The sequence below is a fragment of the Nerophis lumbriciformis genome, linkage group LG36, assembly GCF_033978685.3.
Source record: "Nerophis lumbriciformis linkage group LG36, RoL_Nlum_v2.1, whole genome shotgun sequence".
Taxonomy (NCBI): Eukaryota; Metazoa; Chordata; class Actinopteri; order Syngnathiformes; family Syngnathidae; genus Nerophis; species Nerophis lumbriciformis.
This window is the reverse complement of record NC_084583.2, coordinates 697,501-714,508: the sequence shown is the minus strand read 5'-3', so window position 1 is coordinate 714,508 and position 17,008 is coordinate 697,501. Positions and strand designations below refer to the sequence as shown.

At 40.0% G+C, this 17,008-nt stretch overlaps 2 protein-coding genes across 9 annotated transcripts in view; both read left to right on the top strand.

Moving 5' to 3' along the window:
• rab41 (RAB41, member RAS oncogene family) overlaps window positions 1–10,817 on the top strand; it is a 36,654-nt gene extending 25,837 nt beyond the window's left edge. For all 7 annotated transcript variants that reach the window (XR_009811697.2, XR_009811696.2, XR_009811698.2 and 4 more), the window contains 2 exons: window positions 3,025–3,091; window positions 9,448–10,817. Coding sequence is in view for 4 of the 7 variants with exons in the window: in XM_061930609.2 (XP_061786593.1) it covers window positions 3,025–3,091; window positions 9,448–9,512 (132 nt within the window). In the remaining 3 variants the exon portion in view is untranslated. The remainder of the gene's footprint in view (window positions 1–3,024; window positions 3,092–9,447) is intronic.
• Window positions 10,818–13,758: 2,941 nt separating this feature from the next.
• The window catches only part of stard14 (START domain containing 14), a 39,242-nt gene continuing 35,992 nt past the window's right edge, over window positions 13,759–17,008 (top strand). Inside the window, exon 1 of one of the 2 annotated variants that reach the window (XM_061930605.1) lies at window positions 13,759–13,823. In XM_061930605.1, the coding sequence (XP_061786589.1) occupies window positions 13,774–13,823 (50 nt within the window). In that variant the 5' untranslated portion in view covers window positions 13,759–13,773. Of the gene's footprint in view, window positions 13,824–13,962; window positions 14,031–17,008 lie in introns of those variants that run through there. The other variant, XM_061930602.1, reaches the window with a different exon arrangement.

The window sequence follows — 17,008 nt, the reverse complement described above, 5'->3', positions numbered from 1 at the left end:
ATGATGACGAAAACTGTTTTCTCTGTCGTGTCCGTGTGTCGAAAATTGTTATGCGCTTATTTTTTTTATTTGATTTTGTGCGTGGCATAGATTTGCCGTGCGCAGAGGACGCTCGAACAGTGCGCAATTGCACAGGCGCGCACGGCTGCGCTAGCATCACAGCTAACGTTAGCCATGCTGCTACCTCTCTGCTCGGAGAGGACGTATACGTATGTGACGTATGACGTGACAGTATGTGACGTGTGTAAGAAGGTGCACTTGCTGTCTGTGAGAGGGAGAGACAGGAAAGAGTGAGAAGAGCCTGTCGTGTAATGCCAGCAGCTAAAAGCAACTGCGTGAGAATCCACAGACCTGTGGATGTGTTGAAGGTGTGCTGGAAAATGCGGAACGGAAAATAGGGAGCAGCAGAAAAGGGGAATGTATTATTTAAATCGGCGCGTTGGAAAACACGGCCCGTTTTTTTTTTTTAAACCGGATCTGGATCGGCATTTTCCCATACCTTGCCGATACGCATTTTTTGCAAATATCGGCGGCCGATCCGATCCAAATATCGGATTGGGACATCCCTAATATACTCTGTTTGAAACGTACCGGTTCCCATTGGGTATGATGGCACATATTCACGTCATGACATTGCAGGTTTTACAAGCATGTTCGGCAGCGCACAATCACGGAGAACTTACCTAAAAAGTAAAGATAAAGGTGAAGTTATAACACTGAAACGCCCTCAGGAAGAGGTGCTTTAAGACATGGCTAGCTAGTGAGCAGCTAATGTCCATCCGCAGTCTGCAGTGTTTTAGCTACTTCTAAATCACTAATCCTCGCCTCCATGGCGACAAATAAAGTACGTTTTTTACAAGTACTGCAGGACGAGGAATAGCTAAACATGCTTCACTACACACCGTAGGAGGATACAATAGCTCACCGGCGTCACAATGTAAACAAACGCCATGGGTGGATCGACACCTGACATCCACTGTAATGATGCCAAGTTCAAAAGCGTATCTCGTCGATACTACTATGATTACATCGATATGTTTTATCGTCACAAAATCTTATTTTCCTTTTTTAAAAATGTATATTGAATGAAATAAGTTTATTTCGGTCATATAATCAACCCTTTTGTGTGATCAGTTTAACAGTACAGATTATACATATTTAACAATCATACACATTTACGCACAAAAAGAAAAGAAAAAGAATGACCGAAAAAGGAATAGGCTGAAGCCAAAGCTTATATTTTGCCTATCCTATACCTTCACTGAATATAAGATTACCTGGAACATCAACGTAAAATTAATCAATGGGATGAAAGTAATTGTTACTATATTTTATATATTATGTATATAAACTTAGTGAATATGTCCCTGGACACATGAGGACTTAAATTATGACCAATGTATGATCCTGTAACTACCTGGTATCGGATCGATACCTAAATGCGTGGTATCATCCAAAACTAATGTAAAGTATCAAACAAGAGAAGAATAAGTGATTATTGCATTTTAACAGAAGTGTAGATAGAACATGTTAAAACAGAAAATAAGCAGATATTAACAGTAAATGAACAAGTAGATTAATAATGAATTTCCTACCGCTTGTCCTTAATAATGTAGACAAAATAATAGGTAGATAAACACAATATGTTACTGCATACGTCAGCAGGCTAATAAGGAGTCTTTGTTTGTTTACTTACTACTAAAAGACAAGTTGTCTAGTATGTTCACTATTTTATTTAAGGACAAACATACAATAATAAACATATGTTTAATGTACCCTAAGATTTTTTGTTAAAATAAAGCTAGTAATGCCATTTTTGTGTGGTGCCCTTTATTTAGAAAAGTATCGAAATACATTTTGGTTCTGGTACCAAAATATTGGTATCGGGACAACCTGAGTCGGCACAAGGCTTATAGGAGAATTGGGGTTAATAGAATAAAATCGTTTTTTGTAGCATTTATTATTACTACATGGGAAAATACTAGCTGATTAAAACATGACTATGGATTAAAAAAACATTTATATCTTATTATACTATTTATTATAATATCTCATTCTCACAATATTTTTCTTGTTGCATTATTTGTATTTGACTTTATTAAATGTTTGAGTAGAATTTTATTAAACAAAACCAGTTTTCTTTTAAGTAATATAGAAATTGATCAGAAGTGTTTATATATTTTATAGAGGAATGTAGTTCATAGAACTGGCACCAAGTGTTATTAAAGAAGTATTGATTTTTAATCAAGAATCAATTCTGACTCGAATAATTACCCCCAAGAATCAAATGGTGTGGTGCCCAAAGATTCACCGCCCTGCTGAACATCGATTTTAAAAGGTAATTATCGATACTGGAAAATAAAACATTGGCTTTAAGAAGAGCAGACTTTAAAAAAAGTATTTTTAAATGAATAAACGTACGCGAGTCTGTCGCCCGTCTATGATGTCATCACCAGGTGCCATCTGTCCTCAAAACAAGTATGGCGGAGACCGGAAGAGAAGCAGGCGAAAGAAAAATTAACAAGCCGCCATTGCGATCAACTGTGTGGAAAAATGTTGGCTTTTGCAAAGACAAAGATGTTCTCAATAAGTGGCTCACTGTTTGAAGTATATTAAATACAATGGCAACACCACCAATCTCTCCAACAACCAACCGCTGTTTTTCGTCAGTTTTACTCATGGTTTTTTTTTTCCCCCGAGGGAAAACAACTGCCAGGGCCTGATTTAGACTGCACAAAACAGAGAAAAACATGTGTTTTTGTCTCACATAGGGATTGTGAATGGTAGGCAAAATACCACAAAAAGTAAACAAAGGCAGAAGTGTTCCAGAGTATGTAAAGAATAGACACCACTATCAATTATTCACAGATTTCTGCCAGTCTTTGGTGGCACCAGAACCTAACTCGCACCAAAAGCGGGGATCTGTTGTATTATTTCCTACAACATTGTCTGTTTGGATGTTGCATGCTTTGTGTTAAAAGTAATCCCTTTGTGAAGTCATGTGATTCTGCCTTTGTTTTGCAGCTGTTCCGTCGTGTTGCGGCTGCATTGCCAGGAATGGACAGCACAGCGGAGAAAAGCAAAGAAGACAGTATCCTTCCAGTGTTGGCTTCTTACAACCTTCCGTTTTTCATATCAAGGATGGTTTTGGGACTGTCCTAGGCACAAATCTGAAGTGACACAGAGCGGATATTTTTTGCCAGTCTAACCGCTCCAAAGTGCTTCAAAGCTGATCTTTTCGCATCAGATTCAGGCCACATCAGGAGCTAGTCGTGAATCCGGTTGGAATCTGATCTTTTCAAATGTGACTTCGCTCTAATGGCAATGAGATCAGATTGCCACTTTTACGTCATCTTTGGGCAAGCTACGTCAATAGTGCGCAAAATAATAAGCTGTATACATAACAAATATGTATGTGTGTGTGTTTATATATCAAAGTGTGTGTGTATTTATATGTATATACGTGTATGTATATTAGGGATGTCCCGATCCAGGTTTTTGCACTTCCGATCCAATACCGATATTGTTTTTGCATTTCCGATCCGATACCGATACTGACCGATACTGGCCTATCCGAGCATGTATTAAAGTTTAAAGTTATTTAGCCTACTTAGTTGTCAGAATCATGTTGAAAAGGGTTTTAGTACTCTTGATAACAACTAGCCAGCTGAATTAGGGGAGTTTGAATAATACACAATGGTTGGTAACAAGAAACTGACCTGTTTATTCAAGGATAAACACAAAATAGACAAAATTATACATGACAAACAGAAATGGCATCATTGAACTAGGGCTGGGCGATATGGCCTTTTTTTTAATATTGCGATATTTTAAGGCCATATTGCGATACACAATACACCGTATTTTCCGCACCATAAGCCGCCCCGTGTTATAAGCCGCGCCTTCAATGAACAGCATATTTCAAAACTTTGTCCACCTATAAGCCGCCCCGTGTTATAAGCCGCATCTAACTGCGCTACAGGGAATGTCAAAAAAACAGTCAGATAGGTCAGTTAAACTTTAATAATATATTAAAAACCAGCGTTCTAACAACTCTGTTCACTCCCAAAATGTACGGTAATGTGCAAATGTGCAATCACAAACATAGTAAAATTCAAAATAGTGCAGAGCAATAGCAATAACTTAATGTTGCTCGAACGTTAATGTCACAACACACAAAATAAACATAACACTCACTTTCTTAAGTTATTCTTCATTCATAAATCCCTCGAATTCTTCTCCTACGGTGTCCGAATTAAAAAGTTGGGCGAATTACGGGATCCAAAATGGCCGGCTCCGTCTCGTCGAAGTCATCAGAGTCAGTGTCGCTGTTGTTTTTCCAGCAGTTCCGTGAATCCTGCCTTCCGGAAAGCTTGGACCACAGTTGAGACCGAAATATCCGCCCAGGCATTTACGATCCACTGGCAGATGTTGGCGTATGTCGTCCGGCGCTGTCTCCCTGTCTTAGTGAATGTGTGTTCGCCTTCGGTCATCCATTGTTCCCACGCCGTTCGCAGTCGTGCTTTAAATGCCTTGTTGACACCAATATCGAGCGGTTGGAGTTCTTTGGTTAATCCACCCGGAATGACGGCGAGTGTTGTATTTGTGTGCTTCACTTGTTTTTTGACACCATCTGTGATGTGGGCGCGCATGGAGTCGTATATCAACATGGACGGAGCTGCGTGAAAAAAGCCACCCGGCCTTTTCGCGTAAAATTCCCTTAACCACTCGCTCATCTTTTCTTCATCCATCCATCCCTTCGAGTTAGCTTTTATGATGACGCCGGCTGGAAAGTTCTCTTTTGGCAAGGTCTTCCTTTTGAATATCACCATGGGTGGAAGTTTCTGGCCATTAGCATGGCAAGCTAGAACCACAGCGTGTCGCTTAGTAGGAGCCATTTTGTGGTCTTTACAGATGTAAACACACAAAGGAAATGAAACGTAATACCCGCGCGCTTCTTCTTCTATGGGGGCGGGTGGTTGCTTACAGTAGAAGAAGAAGCACTTCCTCTTCTACGGGGAAAAAAGATGGCGGCTGTTTACCGTAGTTGCGAGACCTAAACTTTGTGAAAATGAATCTTAATATTAATCCATATATAAAGCGCACCGGGTTATAAGCCGCACTGTCAGCTTTTGAGTAAATTTGTGGTTTTTAGGTGCGGCTAATAGTGCGGAAAATACGGTATATCTCGATATTTTGCCTTAGCCTTGAATGAACACTTGATGCATATAATCACAGCAGTGTGATGATTCTATGTGTTTTGATTGATTGAGACTTTTATTAGTAGGTTGCACAGTGAAGTACATATTCCGTACAATTGACCACTAAATGGTAACACCGAATAAGTTTTTCAACTTGTTTAAGTCGGGGTCCACTTAAATAGATTCATGATACAGATATATACACAATGTCATATCATCATAATACAGTCATCACACAAGATAATCACATTGAATTATTTACATTATTTATAATCCGGGGTGTGGAGGGGGGCGCCTGATGTAAGTGTGAAAAAGACAGCCAAAAGAGTTTGATATGAGAATAAATCTACAGTTAAAATATAGGGTAGAAATGCACCCATTTGCAGGAAATGTAGTCTTGATTTTCAAAATGTTCTTTCAAGGCTTGCATGTCTACATTAAAAGATTCTTCTTCATACTGCATTAATATATGCTACTTTTAAACTTTTATGCAGAGAAGGAAATCACAACTAAAAAAATCACTAATTTTTTCATACGGTGTTGATGTGGAAATTTTTGCCTCTGCATTTTGATGGTGTGGACGTGTGGCACCGAATGGAGATAAGCGTCTCGACAGACGTCACAATATTTGAACAATGATGACGAAAACTGTTGTCTCTGTCGTGTCCGTGTGTCGAAAATTGTTATGCGCTTATTTTTTTATTTGATTTTGTGCGTGGCATAGTTTGCCGTGCGCAGAGGATGCTTGAACAGTGCACAATTGCACAGGCGCGCACGGCTGCGCTAGCATCACAGCTAACGTTAGCCATGCCGCTACCTCGCTCTCTGCTCGGGGAGGACGTATACGTATGTGACGTGTGTAAGAAGGTGCGCTCGCTGTCTTTGAGAGGGAGACACAGGAAAGAGTGAGAAGAGCCTGTCGTGTAATGCCAGCAGCTAAAAGCAACTGCGTGAGAATCCACAGACCTGTGGATGTGTTGAAGGTGTGCTGGAAAATGCGGAACGGAAATAACGGAGCAGCAGAAAATGTATTATTATTATTTATTTAAATAGGTGCGTTGGAAAACACGGACCGGAGTTTTTTTTTAAACTGGATCTGGATCTGCATTTTCCCATGCCTTGCCGATACGCAATTTTTGGCAAATATCGGATCGGGACATCCCTAATGTATATACAGTCGCGATCAAAAGTTTACATACACTTGTAAAGAACATAATGTCATGGCTGTCTTGAGTTTCCAATCATTTCTACAACTCTTATTTTGTTGTGATAGAGTGATTGGAGCACATACTTGTTGGTCACAAAAAACATTCATGAAGTTTGGTTCTTTTATAAATTTATTATGGGTCTACTGAACATGTGAGCAAATCTGCTGGGTCAAAAGTATACATACAGCAATGTTAATATTTGCTTACATGTCCCTTGGCAAATTTCACTGCAATAAGGCGCTTTTGGTAGCCATCCACAAGCTACTGGTTGAATTTTTGACCACTCTTGACAAAATTGGTGCAGTTCAGCTACCGTATTTTCCGCACTATAAGGCGCACCGGATTATTAGCCGCACCTTCTATGAATTACATATTTCATAATTTTGTCCACCAATAAGCCGCCCCGGACTATAAGCCGCGCCTACGCTGCGCTAAAGTGAATGTCAAAAAAACGCTGCGCTAAAGTGAATGTCAAAAAAACAGTCAGATAGTTCAGTCAAACTTTAATAATATATTGAAAACCAGCGTTCTAACAACTCTGTCCCAAAATGTACGCAAATGTGCAATCACAAACATAGTAAAATTCAAAATGGTGTAGAGCAATAAATAGCAACATAATGTTGCTCGAACGTTAATGTCACAACACACAAAATAAACATAGCGCTCACCTTCTGAAGTTATTCTTCATTCGTAAATGCTTCGAATTCTTCGTCTTCGGTGTCCGAATTGGAAAGTTGCGCAAGCGTGGGATCCAAAAATGGCCGGCTCCGCCTCGTCGAAGTCATCGGATTCAGTGTCGCTGTTGTTCTGTGAATCCTGCCTTCCGGAAAGCTCGGACCACAGTTGTGACCGAAACTATCGGCCCAGGCATTTACGATCCACTGGCAGATGTTGGCGTATGTCGACCGGCGCTATCTGCCCGTCTTAGTGAAGGTGTGTTCGCCTTCGGAGCTGTGTGAAAAAAGCCACCCGGCCTCTTCGCGTAAACTTCCCTTAACCACTCGCTCATCTTTTCTTCATCCATCCATCCCTTCGAGTTAGCTTTTATGATGACGCCGGCTGGAAAGGTCTCTTTTGGCAAGGTCTTCCTTTTGAATATCACCATGGGTGGAAGTTAGCATGGCAAGCTAGAACCACAGTGAAGGATGACTTCTCATTCCCTGTGGTGCGAATATTCACCGTACGTGCTCCCGTTCCACAGTGCGGTTCACAGGAATATCAGTTGCTGTGAAATACGGTAGTAATCCGTGTGCGGATGGAGAGATTGCGTCTTTTTATGAACCGGATCCTTGTCGCGTAGTAGGAGCCATTTTGTGGTCTTTACAGATGTAAACAGGAAATGAAACGTACGGTGATATCCGCGCGTTTTTTCTTCTTCTTCCGGGGGCGGGTGAAGCGCTTCCTGTTCTATGGGGGCGGGTGCTTTCCTTGGCGGTTGCTTGCGTAGAAGAAGAAGCGCTTCCTGTTCTACCGGGAAAAAAGATGGCGGCTGTTTACCGAAGTTGCGAGACCGAAACTTTATGAAAATGAATCGTAATAAAGCGCACCGGGTTATAAGGCGCACTGTCAGCTTTTGAGAAAAATTGTGGTTTTTAGGTGCGCCTTATAGTGCGGAAAATACGGTAAATTTGTTGTTTTTTTTGACATGGACTTGTTTCTACAGCATTGTCCTGACTTTGGGACTTTGGGAAGGCCATTCTAAAACCTTCATTCCAGCCTGATTTAGCCATTCCTTTACCACTTTTGACGTGTGTTTGGGGTCATTGTCCTGTTGGAACACCCAACTGCGCCCAAGACCCAACCTCCGGGCTGATGATTTTAGGTTGTCTTAAAGAATTTGGAGGTAATCCTCCTTTTTTTCATTGTCCCATTTACTCTCTGTAAAGCACCAGTTCCATTGGCAGCAAAACAGGCCCAGAGCATAATACTACCACCACCATGCTTGACGGTAGGCCTGGTGTTCCTGGGATTAAAGGCCTCACCTTTTCTCCTCCAAACATATTGCTGGGTATTGTGGCCAAACAGCTACATGGATGTCCGATAATATCGGACTGCCGATATTATCGGCTGATAAATGCTTTAAAATGTAATATCGGAAATTATCGGTATCGGTTTCAAAAAGTAAAATGTATGACTTTTTAAAACCCCGCTGTGTACACGGACGTGGGAAGAAGCACAGAGTGCCAATAAACCTTGAAGGCACTGCCCAATCACATAATATCTACGGCTTTTGACACACTCACAAGTGAATGCAATGCATAATTGGTCAACAGCCATACAGGTCACACGGAGGGTGGCCGTATAAACAACTTTAACACTGTTACAAATATGCGCCACACTGTGAACCCACACCAAACAAGAATGACAAACACATTTCGGGAGAACATCCGCACCGTAACACAACATAAACACAACAGAACAGATACCCAGAACCCCTTGCAGCACTAACTCTTCCGGGACACTACAATATACACCCCCCGCTACCCCCAACCCCCACACACACACACAACCCTTCCCACCTCAACCTCCTCATGCTCTCTCAGGGAGAGCATGTCTCAAATTTCAAGCTGCTGTTTTGAGGCATGTTAAAAAAATGCACTTTGTGACTTCAATAATAAATATGGCAGTGCTATGTTGGCATTTTTTTCCATAACTTGAGTTGATTTATTTTGGAACACCTTGTTACATTGTTTAATGCATCCAGCGGGGCATCACAACAAAATTAGGCATAATAATGTGTTAATTCCACAACTGTATATATCTGTATCGGTAATTAAGAGTTGGACAATATCGGCTAAAAAGCCATAATCGGACATCTCTAATCTACAATGTAAATAGTCATGAAAATAAAGAAAACCTATTGAATGAGAATCGTACTGTATATCCGATATAGTTCCACATACAAAAGAGGCCTGGGTCGGATATAGTTTGTAATTGCACTGGTCAAAACTCCGATACAGGTCGCATAATGGAGAAACAAAATGGCAATTGACCTGCGGTGTGAACATAGTCCTAGTTTGCTTAACTCGCCCCCCCAGTGATCGACATCAAGCTGGAGAAGCAGCCGGAGATGACGGTGACGGAGAGCAGCTGCTCGTGCTAGTACAAGACCACTCCCACTCCCTCACCCTCCGCTCACCAACAGCCGGTCTTTGGGTGGCCACTCACCCCACAGAGGACCTGCTTTCATTCTTCTCAACTCAGCGACTTTTCACAGTCACGGCGTGGATGTGTACCCCCCAACAACCTTGCAAACGGAAGGTTATCTTTTCATCCACTTGCATGGCATTCTATAGAAGCGCAGACTGACATTAAGCTAACTCAAGAGTCTTCGTGCTGTTACTCTTCATCGTTGTAAAGTGTTTGGTTCTCTATTTTATTTTTTGTGTATATATAGAGAGAGTGTGCCTGACGTTCTGAGATAGCTGCTTGTTTCTCAACTTGTATTTTAAGGAAGTGGAGACAGGATCTTACTAATCATCGCACTTCACACAAAGCTGTCGTCTCACTCCCATCTTTGTAAACACGGCTGAAGGCATCAAGTGTATACTATGTGAGACCTTCCATGACACCCTCGACCAAGACCTAGCATCAATGCCAGTAAGCACCACACACACATGCTCACATGGACGCCAGGAAGGGTTTGCATTCACTAGATTAGACGAAGAAGCACCGGTGTTGACTTGACACTTATCGCAGAGCACGCTTGCCATGCAGGATTTCTACGGACGACAACACAGATGCCTTTGCTTGTTGTGTTCACCCACGTCGTGCACTGAATCCAGCCACCATTATTGTAAAATAGAGGCAAAAAGGGAAGCCGGCTGACAGGTCCGTGGCTTTCCACGAGTCGTTTTGTAGACGACAAAACGCTTACTAACACTCGCTGTAAAAATAAAAAATCTGCATAAAAAGCAGCTAGTCGCAGTATCCCTCGCCGTAATGCTATAATTGCTTGTTTTTATGTGATTATTTATTCAGTAACTCGACACACATTTGTTGGCTTTTGACCAAAAGTACAGACGCTGAAAAAAAATATTTATTTGTGTCTGCTGGGATTCTCTCTCGCTCTTACAGAGGCATCTTTCTCTCTCGCAGGCGCGTCGTCATAGCAACACTGTTTACAGTCAAGTTGGTTAAGGACCACAAAACTATCCTTTAGCCATAGCATAACTTTTAACTGGTTTTAAAGTAGGTTTAGGTTTATGAGCGAATGGATTCAGCTCTGACTTGCCACCACGTAACACCCAAGCTTTGTGCTCTTCTCAATCGTGTCTTGTCACTTGAAGTACGCTCTCTACTCGTGTTTGTGTCAATACTATTTACTCTCCGCTGTGTACAAAAGAGTTGATGACACACAAGTGTAGGCCTATCACGTGGAGGAAAATAAAGTTATTTCACCAAAGAACATTCTGGAAGCTGCTTTTCTTTCGTTACAATGCAGCGAGGGTGACCAAAGTGCGGCCCGCAACATAAACAATGTAACTTAATGAGAAAAAAATAAATGCTGCAGAGTTATATTTAAAAACTTAGTGAGCAACTAAGGTTGTCTTAATACCAATATTTTGGTACCGGTACCAAAATATATTTTTATACTTTTCACAAAATTGGCATTATTGGCTTTATTTTAACAAATACATTAAACATATGTTTATTATTGCAATTTAGTCCTTAAATAAAATAGTGAACATACTAGACAACTTGTCTTTTAGTAGTAAGTAAACAAACAAAGACTCCTAATTAGTTTCCTGACGTATGCAGTAACATATTGTGTCATTTATCTACCTATTATTATTTCAAAATTCTTTAAAGGACAAGTGGTAGAAAATTGATTATTAATCTACTTGTTCATTTACTGTTAATATCTGCTTATTTTCTGTTTTAACATGTTCTATCTACACTTCTGTTAAAATGTAATAATCACTTATTCTTCTGTTGTTTGGATACTTTACATTAGTTTTGGATGATACCACACATTTAAGTATCGATCCGATACCAAGTAGTTACAGGATCATACATTGGTCATATTCAAAGTCCTCATGTGTTCAGGGACGTATTTACTGAGTTTATAAATATAATATGATTTATTTTTTTTAAAAAGGAAAAAAGATTGTGACGATAAAAAATATCGATGTAATCATTAGTGTATCCACTAGATACGCTCTTGTACTTGGTATCATTACAGTGGATGTCAGGTGTAGATCCACCCATGGCGTTTGTTTACATTGTGACGCCGGTGAGCTATTGTATCCTCCTACGGTGTGTAGTGAAGCATGTTTAGCTATTTCTCGTCCTCCAGTGATAATGATACTTGTAAGAAACTTACTTTATTTGTCGCCATGGAGGCGAAGATTAGTGATTTAGAAATAGCTAAAACACTGCCTACTGCGGCTGGATGTCTTTAAGCACCTCTTCCTGAGGATGTTTCAGTGTTATAACTTCACCTTTATCTTCAGTTTTTAGGCCAAAATGCGTCGATTCTCCCTTTTCTGTCTACACACTGTGTCTGCTTGTAAGTACTCCGTGATTGCGCGCTGCCGAACATGCTCCTCTGCTCGTAAAACCGTGACGACGCACCGTCATGCTCGTTACAAAAATTCAATGGAAACCAGTACTTTTCAAACAGGGTATAGTACCGTTTTTGATTCATTAGTACCACGATACTATACTAGTAAAGTTGCAACCCTATAAGCGACAAACTGTATTAATAATGGTTATGACTAACAAAAATTCAGCTTTAAGTCAGTACTTTACATCCGTTTTCTTTCCTTTTCTAACATTTGTACTGTTGTTTTGTTCCCGACAATATGTCGCGGGCCAACACAACTCGAGCCGCGGTCCACAAGTGGCCCCCCGGCTTCACTTTGCACACCCGTGTCGTAAGTAGTAATCGTACACTTTGGTTTTTAAAAGTGCTGTTTGCAACTTCCTCACGATCACATTTTTCAAAAGCAAAAAAATAATATAACTACAAAACCACCAGCTATCTTACGCTAACATTTGTAGTTTACCAGAACACATTTGTTTGACAATTGTCTATATATTTTTCATAAACACAAAGTTTAAATAATACATAAAATGACTAGTGTTTGTTTACGGCGGTCACTTACCCGGTTTTGGTCAACACGTGGCAGTCAAATTTGCAGTCATGTTATGATAGAATATACATTAAATGACAGCTATCTAAACGGTTATTAGCTAACAACACCCAAAAGCTAATGTGTGTCATGTGTTACATACATGCGTAATTACGTCATTACGTAGAGAGGGCGGATAGAATATACATTCCATGACTTTTTTTAATTTTTAACTTTACTATTTTTTTCAACTTAATTTAAGGACTTTCTCCTAATTTTACAATTGTTTTTATGCCTAATTTTAGTTGTCATTTTCATTTACAATAAAAACCTAATATTATATTTATGATTTATATCAATTTGTAATTTTATGACACAAAGGTATTGAAATCTGAATACCACCAGAAGAGACTTTGTGATAAAATTAGGGAAAAACGTAGATTTACAAGAATAAAGATGCAACATTAAAACGCCTATTATGAGGGAAAAGTCACAGTATGATAATAAAATGTTAATATTCTAAGAAAAAAGTAGGCATACTTCAATAAATTCATAATTACATGAGAAAGTTATAACTTTATTTATTTTGGAATATATTTTTATGATTTATTTAAAAAATGCAAATATTACAATTATAACGGTGAAAACGTATCAGGTCAACATTTTATGAGACAAAAACAGAACTAAAACTAAAAAGATGAGTCATAATACAAAATAAAAGTTGCAGTTTTCTGATTGTTAGTTATAATAAACTATTACAAAAGGAAAAAATACATTCCATGACAGCTAACGCTAGCTATCCATCCATCCATTTCCTACCGCTTGTCCCTTTTGGGGTCGCTATCTAATCTGTGATTAGTTAACACCCAAAAGCCCATGCGCGGGCATGTGTTACGTGATTTACGTAGGTACGTCATTACGTACGAGGGTGGGATATACTGTGTAAAGACATTGGAAAGTTGGCGCCCTCTCGGCATCGGTTTACATGTATGTGTAACCGAGGGTTTATATATGTCGCCTATACTGTATAAAACTACAAAATAACAAACACGGAGGCTCCAGTTTTACACTTTTATTTCGTTAGTTTTCAAAAACTCCGCTCCACCACAACGTGTCACCACTTCCGCTTAGCGCCTTCAAAATAAGAGCTGAAGGCACATACTGTATAACAGGAACTTAACATCACAAAGAGGCAAGTCCATAAAAATAGGTTGCATATGTAATGTCTGTTTTCAGCATTTTTTTTTTTTTTTTTACATATCAAAATGGCCCTCGCATACATTTGTAATGTGGCGCTTGGTGGAACACGTTTGGACACCCGTGCTGTACACACAAGTGTAGGTAAGCCCTCACTAATTACAAGCAGTGACGTCAAAATGGCGTCTCTCGTACGCAATATCCTCCTAAAAAACAGTTTCTTCCTATTCATTTAACTCTTGAATGACTGAAGGTATGGAGAACGCGTCACACGTAGTATATATGTGTCATATCATGACAAACCGCCGACCGAAACTGCACTCCGGGCGACGTGTGACGACGTCAAGGTGCGGTCAGGTCCGGCGTGACTAAGCGATAAACGGAATGTTAAAAAGCTGTCACTTGTATAAACACATCAGAAAAGTACTACTATACCTTGTATAAACACATCAGGAACGCAGTATATCCCACCCTCGTACGTAATTATACCTTGTATAAACTCATCAGGAAAGTGCTAATCAAATCAGTGATTAGGTCACGACGGTGTGTATGGTCGCCATGTTATCATTAACGTCGACCTTCTCTTCTTTAACGTACAACATACTGCTGTGGTGGACGACAGATGTGACGTTCGCGAACAAATCGGGTCGTTTGAACGGGTCTTTTATGCGAACGATGACAACCGAGTCCCAGCTGGGAGCCGTTTTTTTATGCACGGTAAATTTAGCGTCGGCTCTGCCACCTGACTGACGAGAGAGAGTCAAAGGAAACCTAGCAGCATTTTGATTCATTATTAATTATATATATATATATATATATATATATATATATATATATATATATATATATATATATATACACACCAGTTCCATCATGGAAAGAAAAAAAATTTAAAAAGGAAAAAAAAAAATTAAATTGTTATATGTATCCAGTGATTATACTATAAAGTTATTTTCCATTTAACTTCACCAGTTTTAGATTATTTTTATTCAAAATCGCTGAATTTTCACATTTGCCGTTGGAATACTGAGAAGAGACTTGCGGTGAGTCACCAGCCAGTTGAGGCACGTCACTGAGTTGAGCCTCACCGTGGATTGCGCAATGACCCGGCTAACTGCTGGCCTGCTGTGCAGTGAGACCGTATTGCTATATGAATTATATTATACATTTCCATAGTTTAGTTAGCTGAGGTATATAATGTACAGTGTATTTTGTCAACAACTGTATGTGTGTAACGTATTTCTTGTGCTGAGCGATCATAAAACTGCTGCGAAGACGCACTGTGTGAGGCTCGCAGTAATCCCGCCTCCTGGAGGTAGAGGGCGCTAGTGATCCCAGAGATCATTCTTGCGACTACACGGCTGCAGAAGAAGTGACGACAAGCAGCAACAGTTTATTTTTTCCTCTTGCCTGGACTATTAACATGGAGGATTACATATCTAAAATAAAACAGTTTTCTAAACTGGACTTTCAATCGAAGTGGGACGTAATACTTAAAGTAAGATCTCCATCAAGACAGAGAGACTTTTAAAACTGAAGAAAGATAAGGAAGACTTCTATAAACAAGTTATCAATGCTTTTGTTCAAAAGGAGCTGCGCATGGACTTCATTTATAAGTAAAGGTAAGACCATAATAAAGTTTTTTTAATTAAATGTGCTTTTTTTGTGTGCTACAGTTTGTATGTGTAAAGTTAAGTTAAAGTACCAATGATTGTCACACACACACTAGGTGTGGTGAAATTTGTCCTCTGCATTTGACCCATCCCCTTGTTCACCCCCTGGGAGGTGAGGGGAGCAGTGGGCAGCAGCGGCGCCGCGCCCGGGAATCATTTTTGGTGATTAAACCCCCAATTCCAACCCTTGATGCTGAGTGCCAAGCAGGGAAAATGCTGGTATGAGCTTTTAAACATAACCCGTTAACTGCTGCCAATCAAATGGTGAATAAGATACTCTTTAGGGTTCATATGTTTGTTAATCTGACTGTGATGAAGTCAGTGCCTCACCAGCCATGAACCTCACCGCACGTCACTGATAGATAGATAGATATATATATATATATATATATATATATATATATATATATATATATATATATATATATATATATATATATATATATATATATAATGTATGTGTGTATGTATGTATATATATATATTATATATATATATATATACACGTGTGTGTGTATATATATACGTGTATGTATGTATATATATATATATATACATATATACGTGTATGTATATATATATATACACGTGTATGTACCGTATTTTCCGCACTATAAGGCGCACCTAAAAACCACAATTTTTCTCAAAAGCTGACAGTGCGCCTTATAACCCGGTGCGCTTTATTACGATTCATTTTCATAAAGTTTCGATCTCGCAACTTCGGTAAACAGCCGCCATCTTTTTTCCCGGTAGAACAGGAAGCGCTTCTTCTTCTACGCAAGCAACCGCCAAGGAAAGCACCCGCCCCCATAGAACAGGAAGCGCTTCTTCTTCTACCCGCCCCCGGAAGAAGAAGAAAAAACGCGCGGATATCACCGTACGTTTCATTTCCTGTTTACATCTGTAAAGACCACAAAATGGCTCCTACAAAGCGACAAGGATCCGGTTCATAAAAAGACGCAATCTCTCCATCCGCACACGGATTACTACCATATTTCACAGCAACTGATATTCCTGTAACCGCACTGTGGAACGGGAGCACGTACGGTGAATATTCGCACCACAGGGAATGAGAAGTCATCCTTCACTGTGGTTCTAGCTTGCCATGCTAACTTCCACCCATGGTGATATTCAAAAGGAAGACCTTGCCAAAAGAGACCTTTCCAGCCGGCGTCATCATAAAAGCTAACTCGAAGGGATGGATGGATGAAGAAAAGATGAGCGAGTGGTTAAGGGAAGTTTACGCGAAGAGGCCGGGTGGCTTTTTTCACACAGCTCCGAAGGCGAACACACCTTCACTAAGACGGGCAGATAGCGCCGGTCGACATACGCCAACATCTGCCAGTGGATCGTAAATGCCTGGGCAGATAGTTTCGGTCACAACTGTGGTCCGAGCTTTCCGGAAGGCAGGATTCACAGAACTGCTGCACAACAACAGCGACACTGAATCCGATGACTTCGACGAGGCGGAGCCGGCCATTTTTGTATCCCACGCTTGCGCAACTTTTCAATTCGGACACCGAAGACGAAGAATTCGAAGGATTTACGAATGAAGAATAACTTCAGAAGGTGAGCGCTATGTTTATTTTGTGTGTTGTGACATTAACGTTCGAGCAACATTATGTTGCTATTTATTGCTCTACACCATTTTG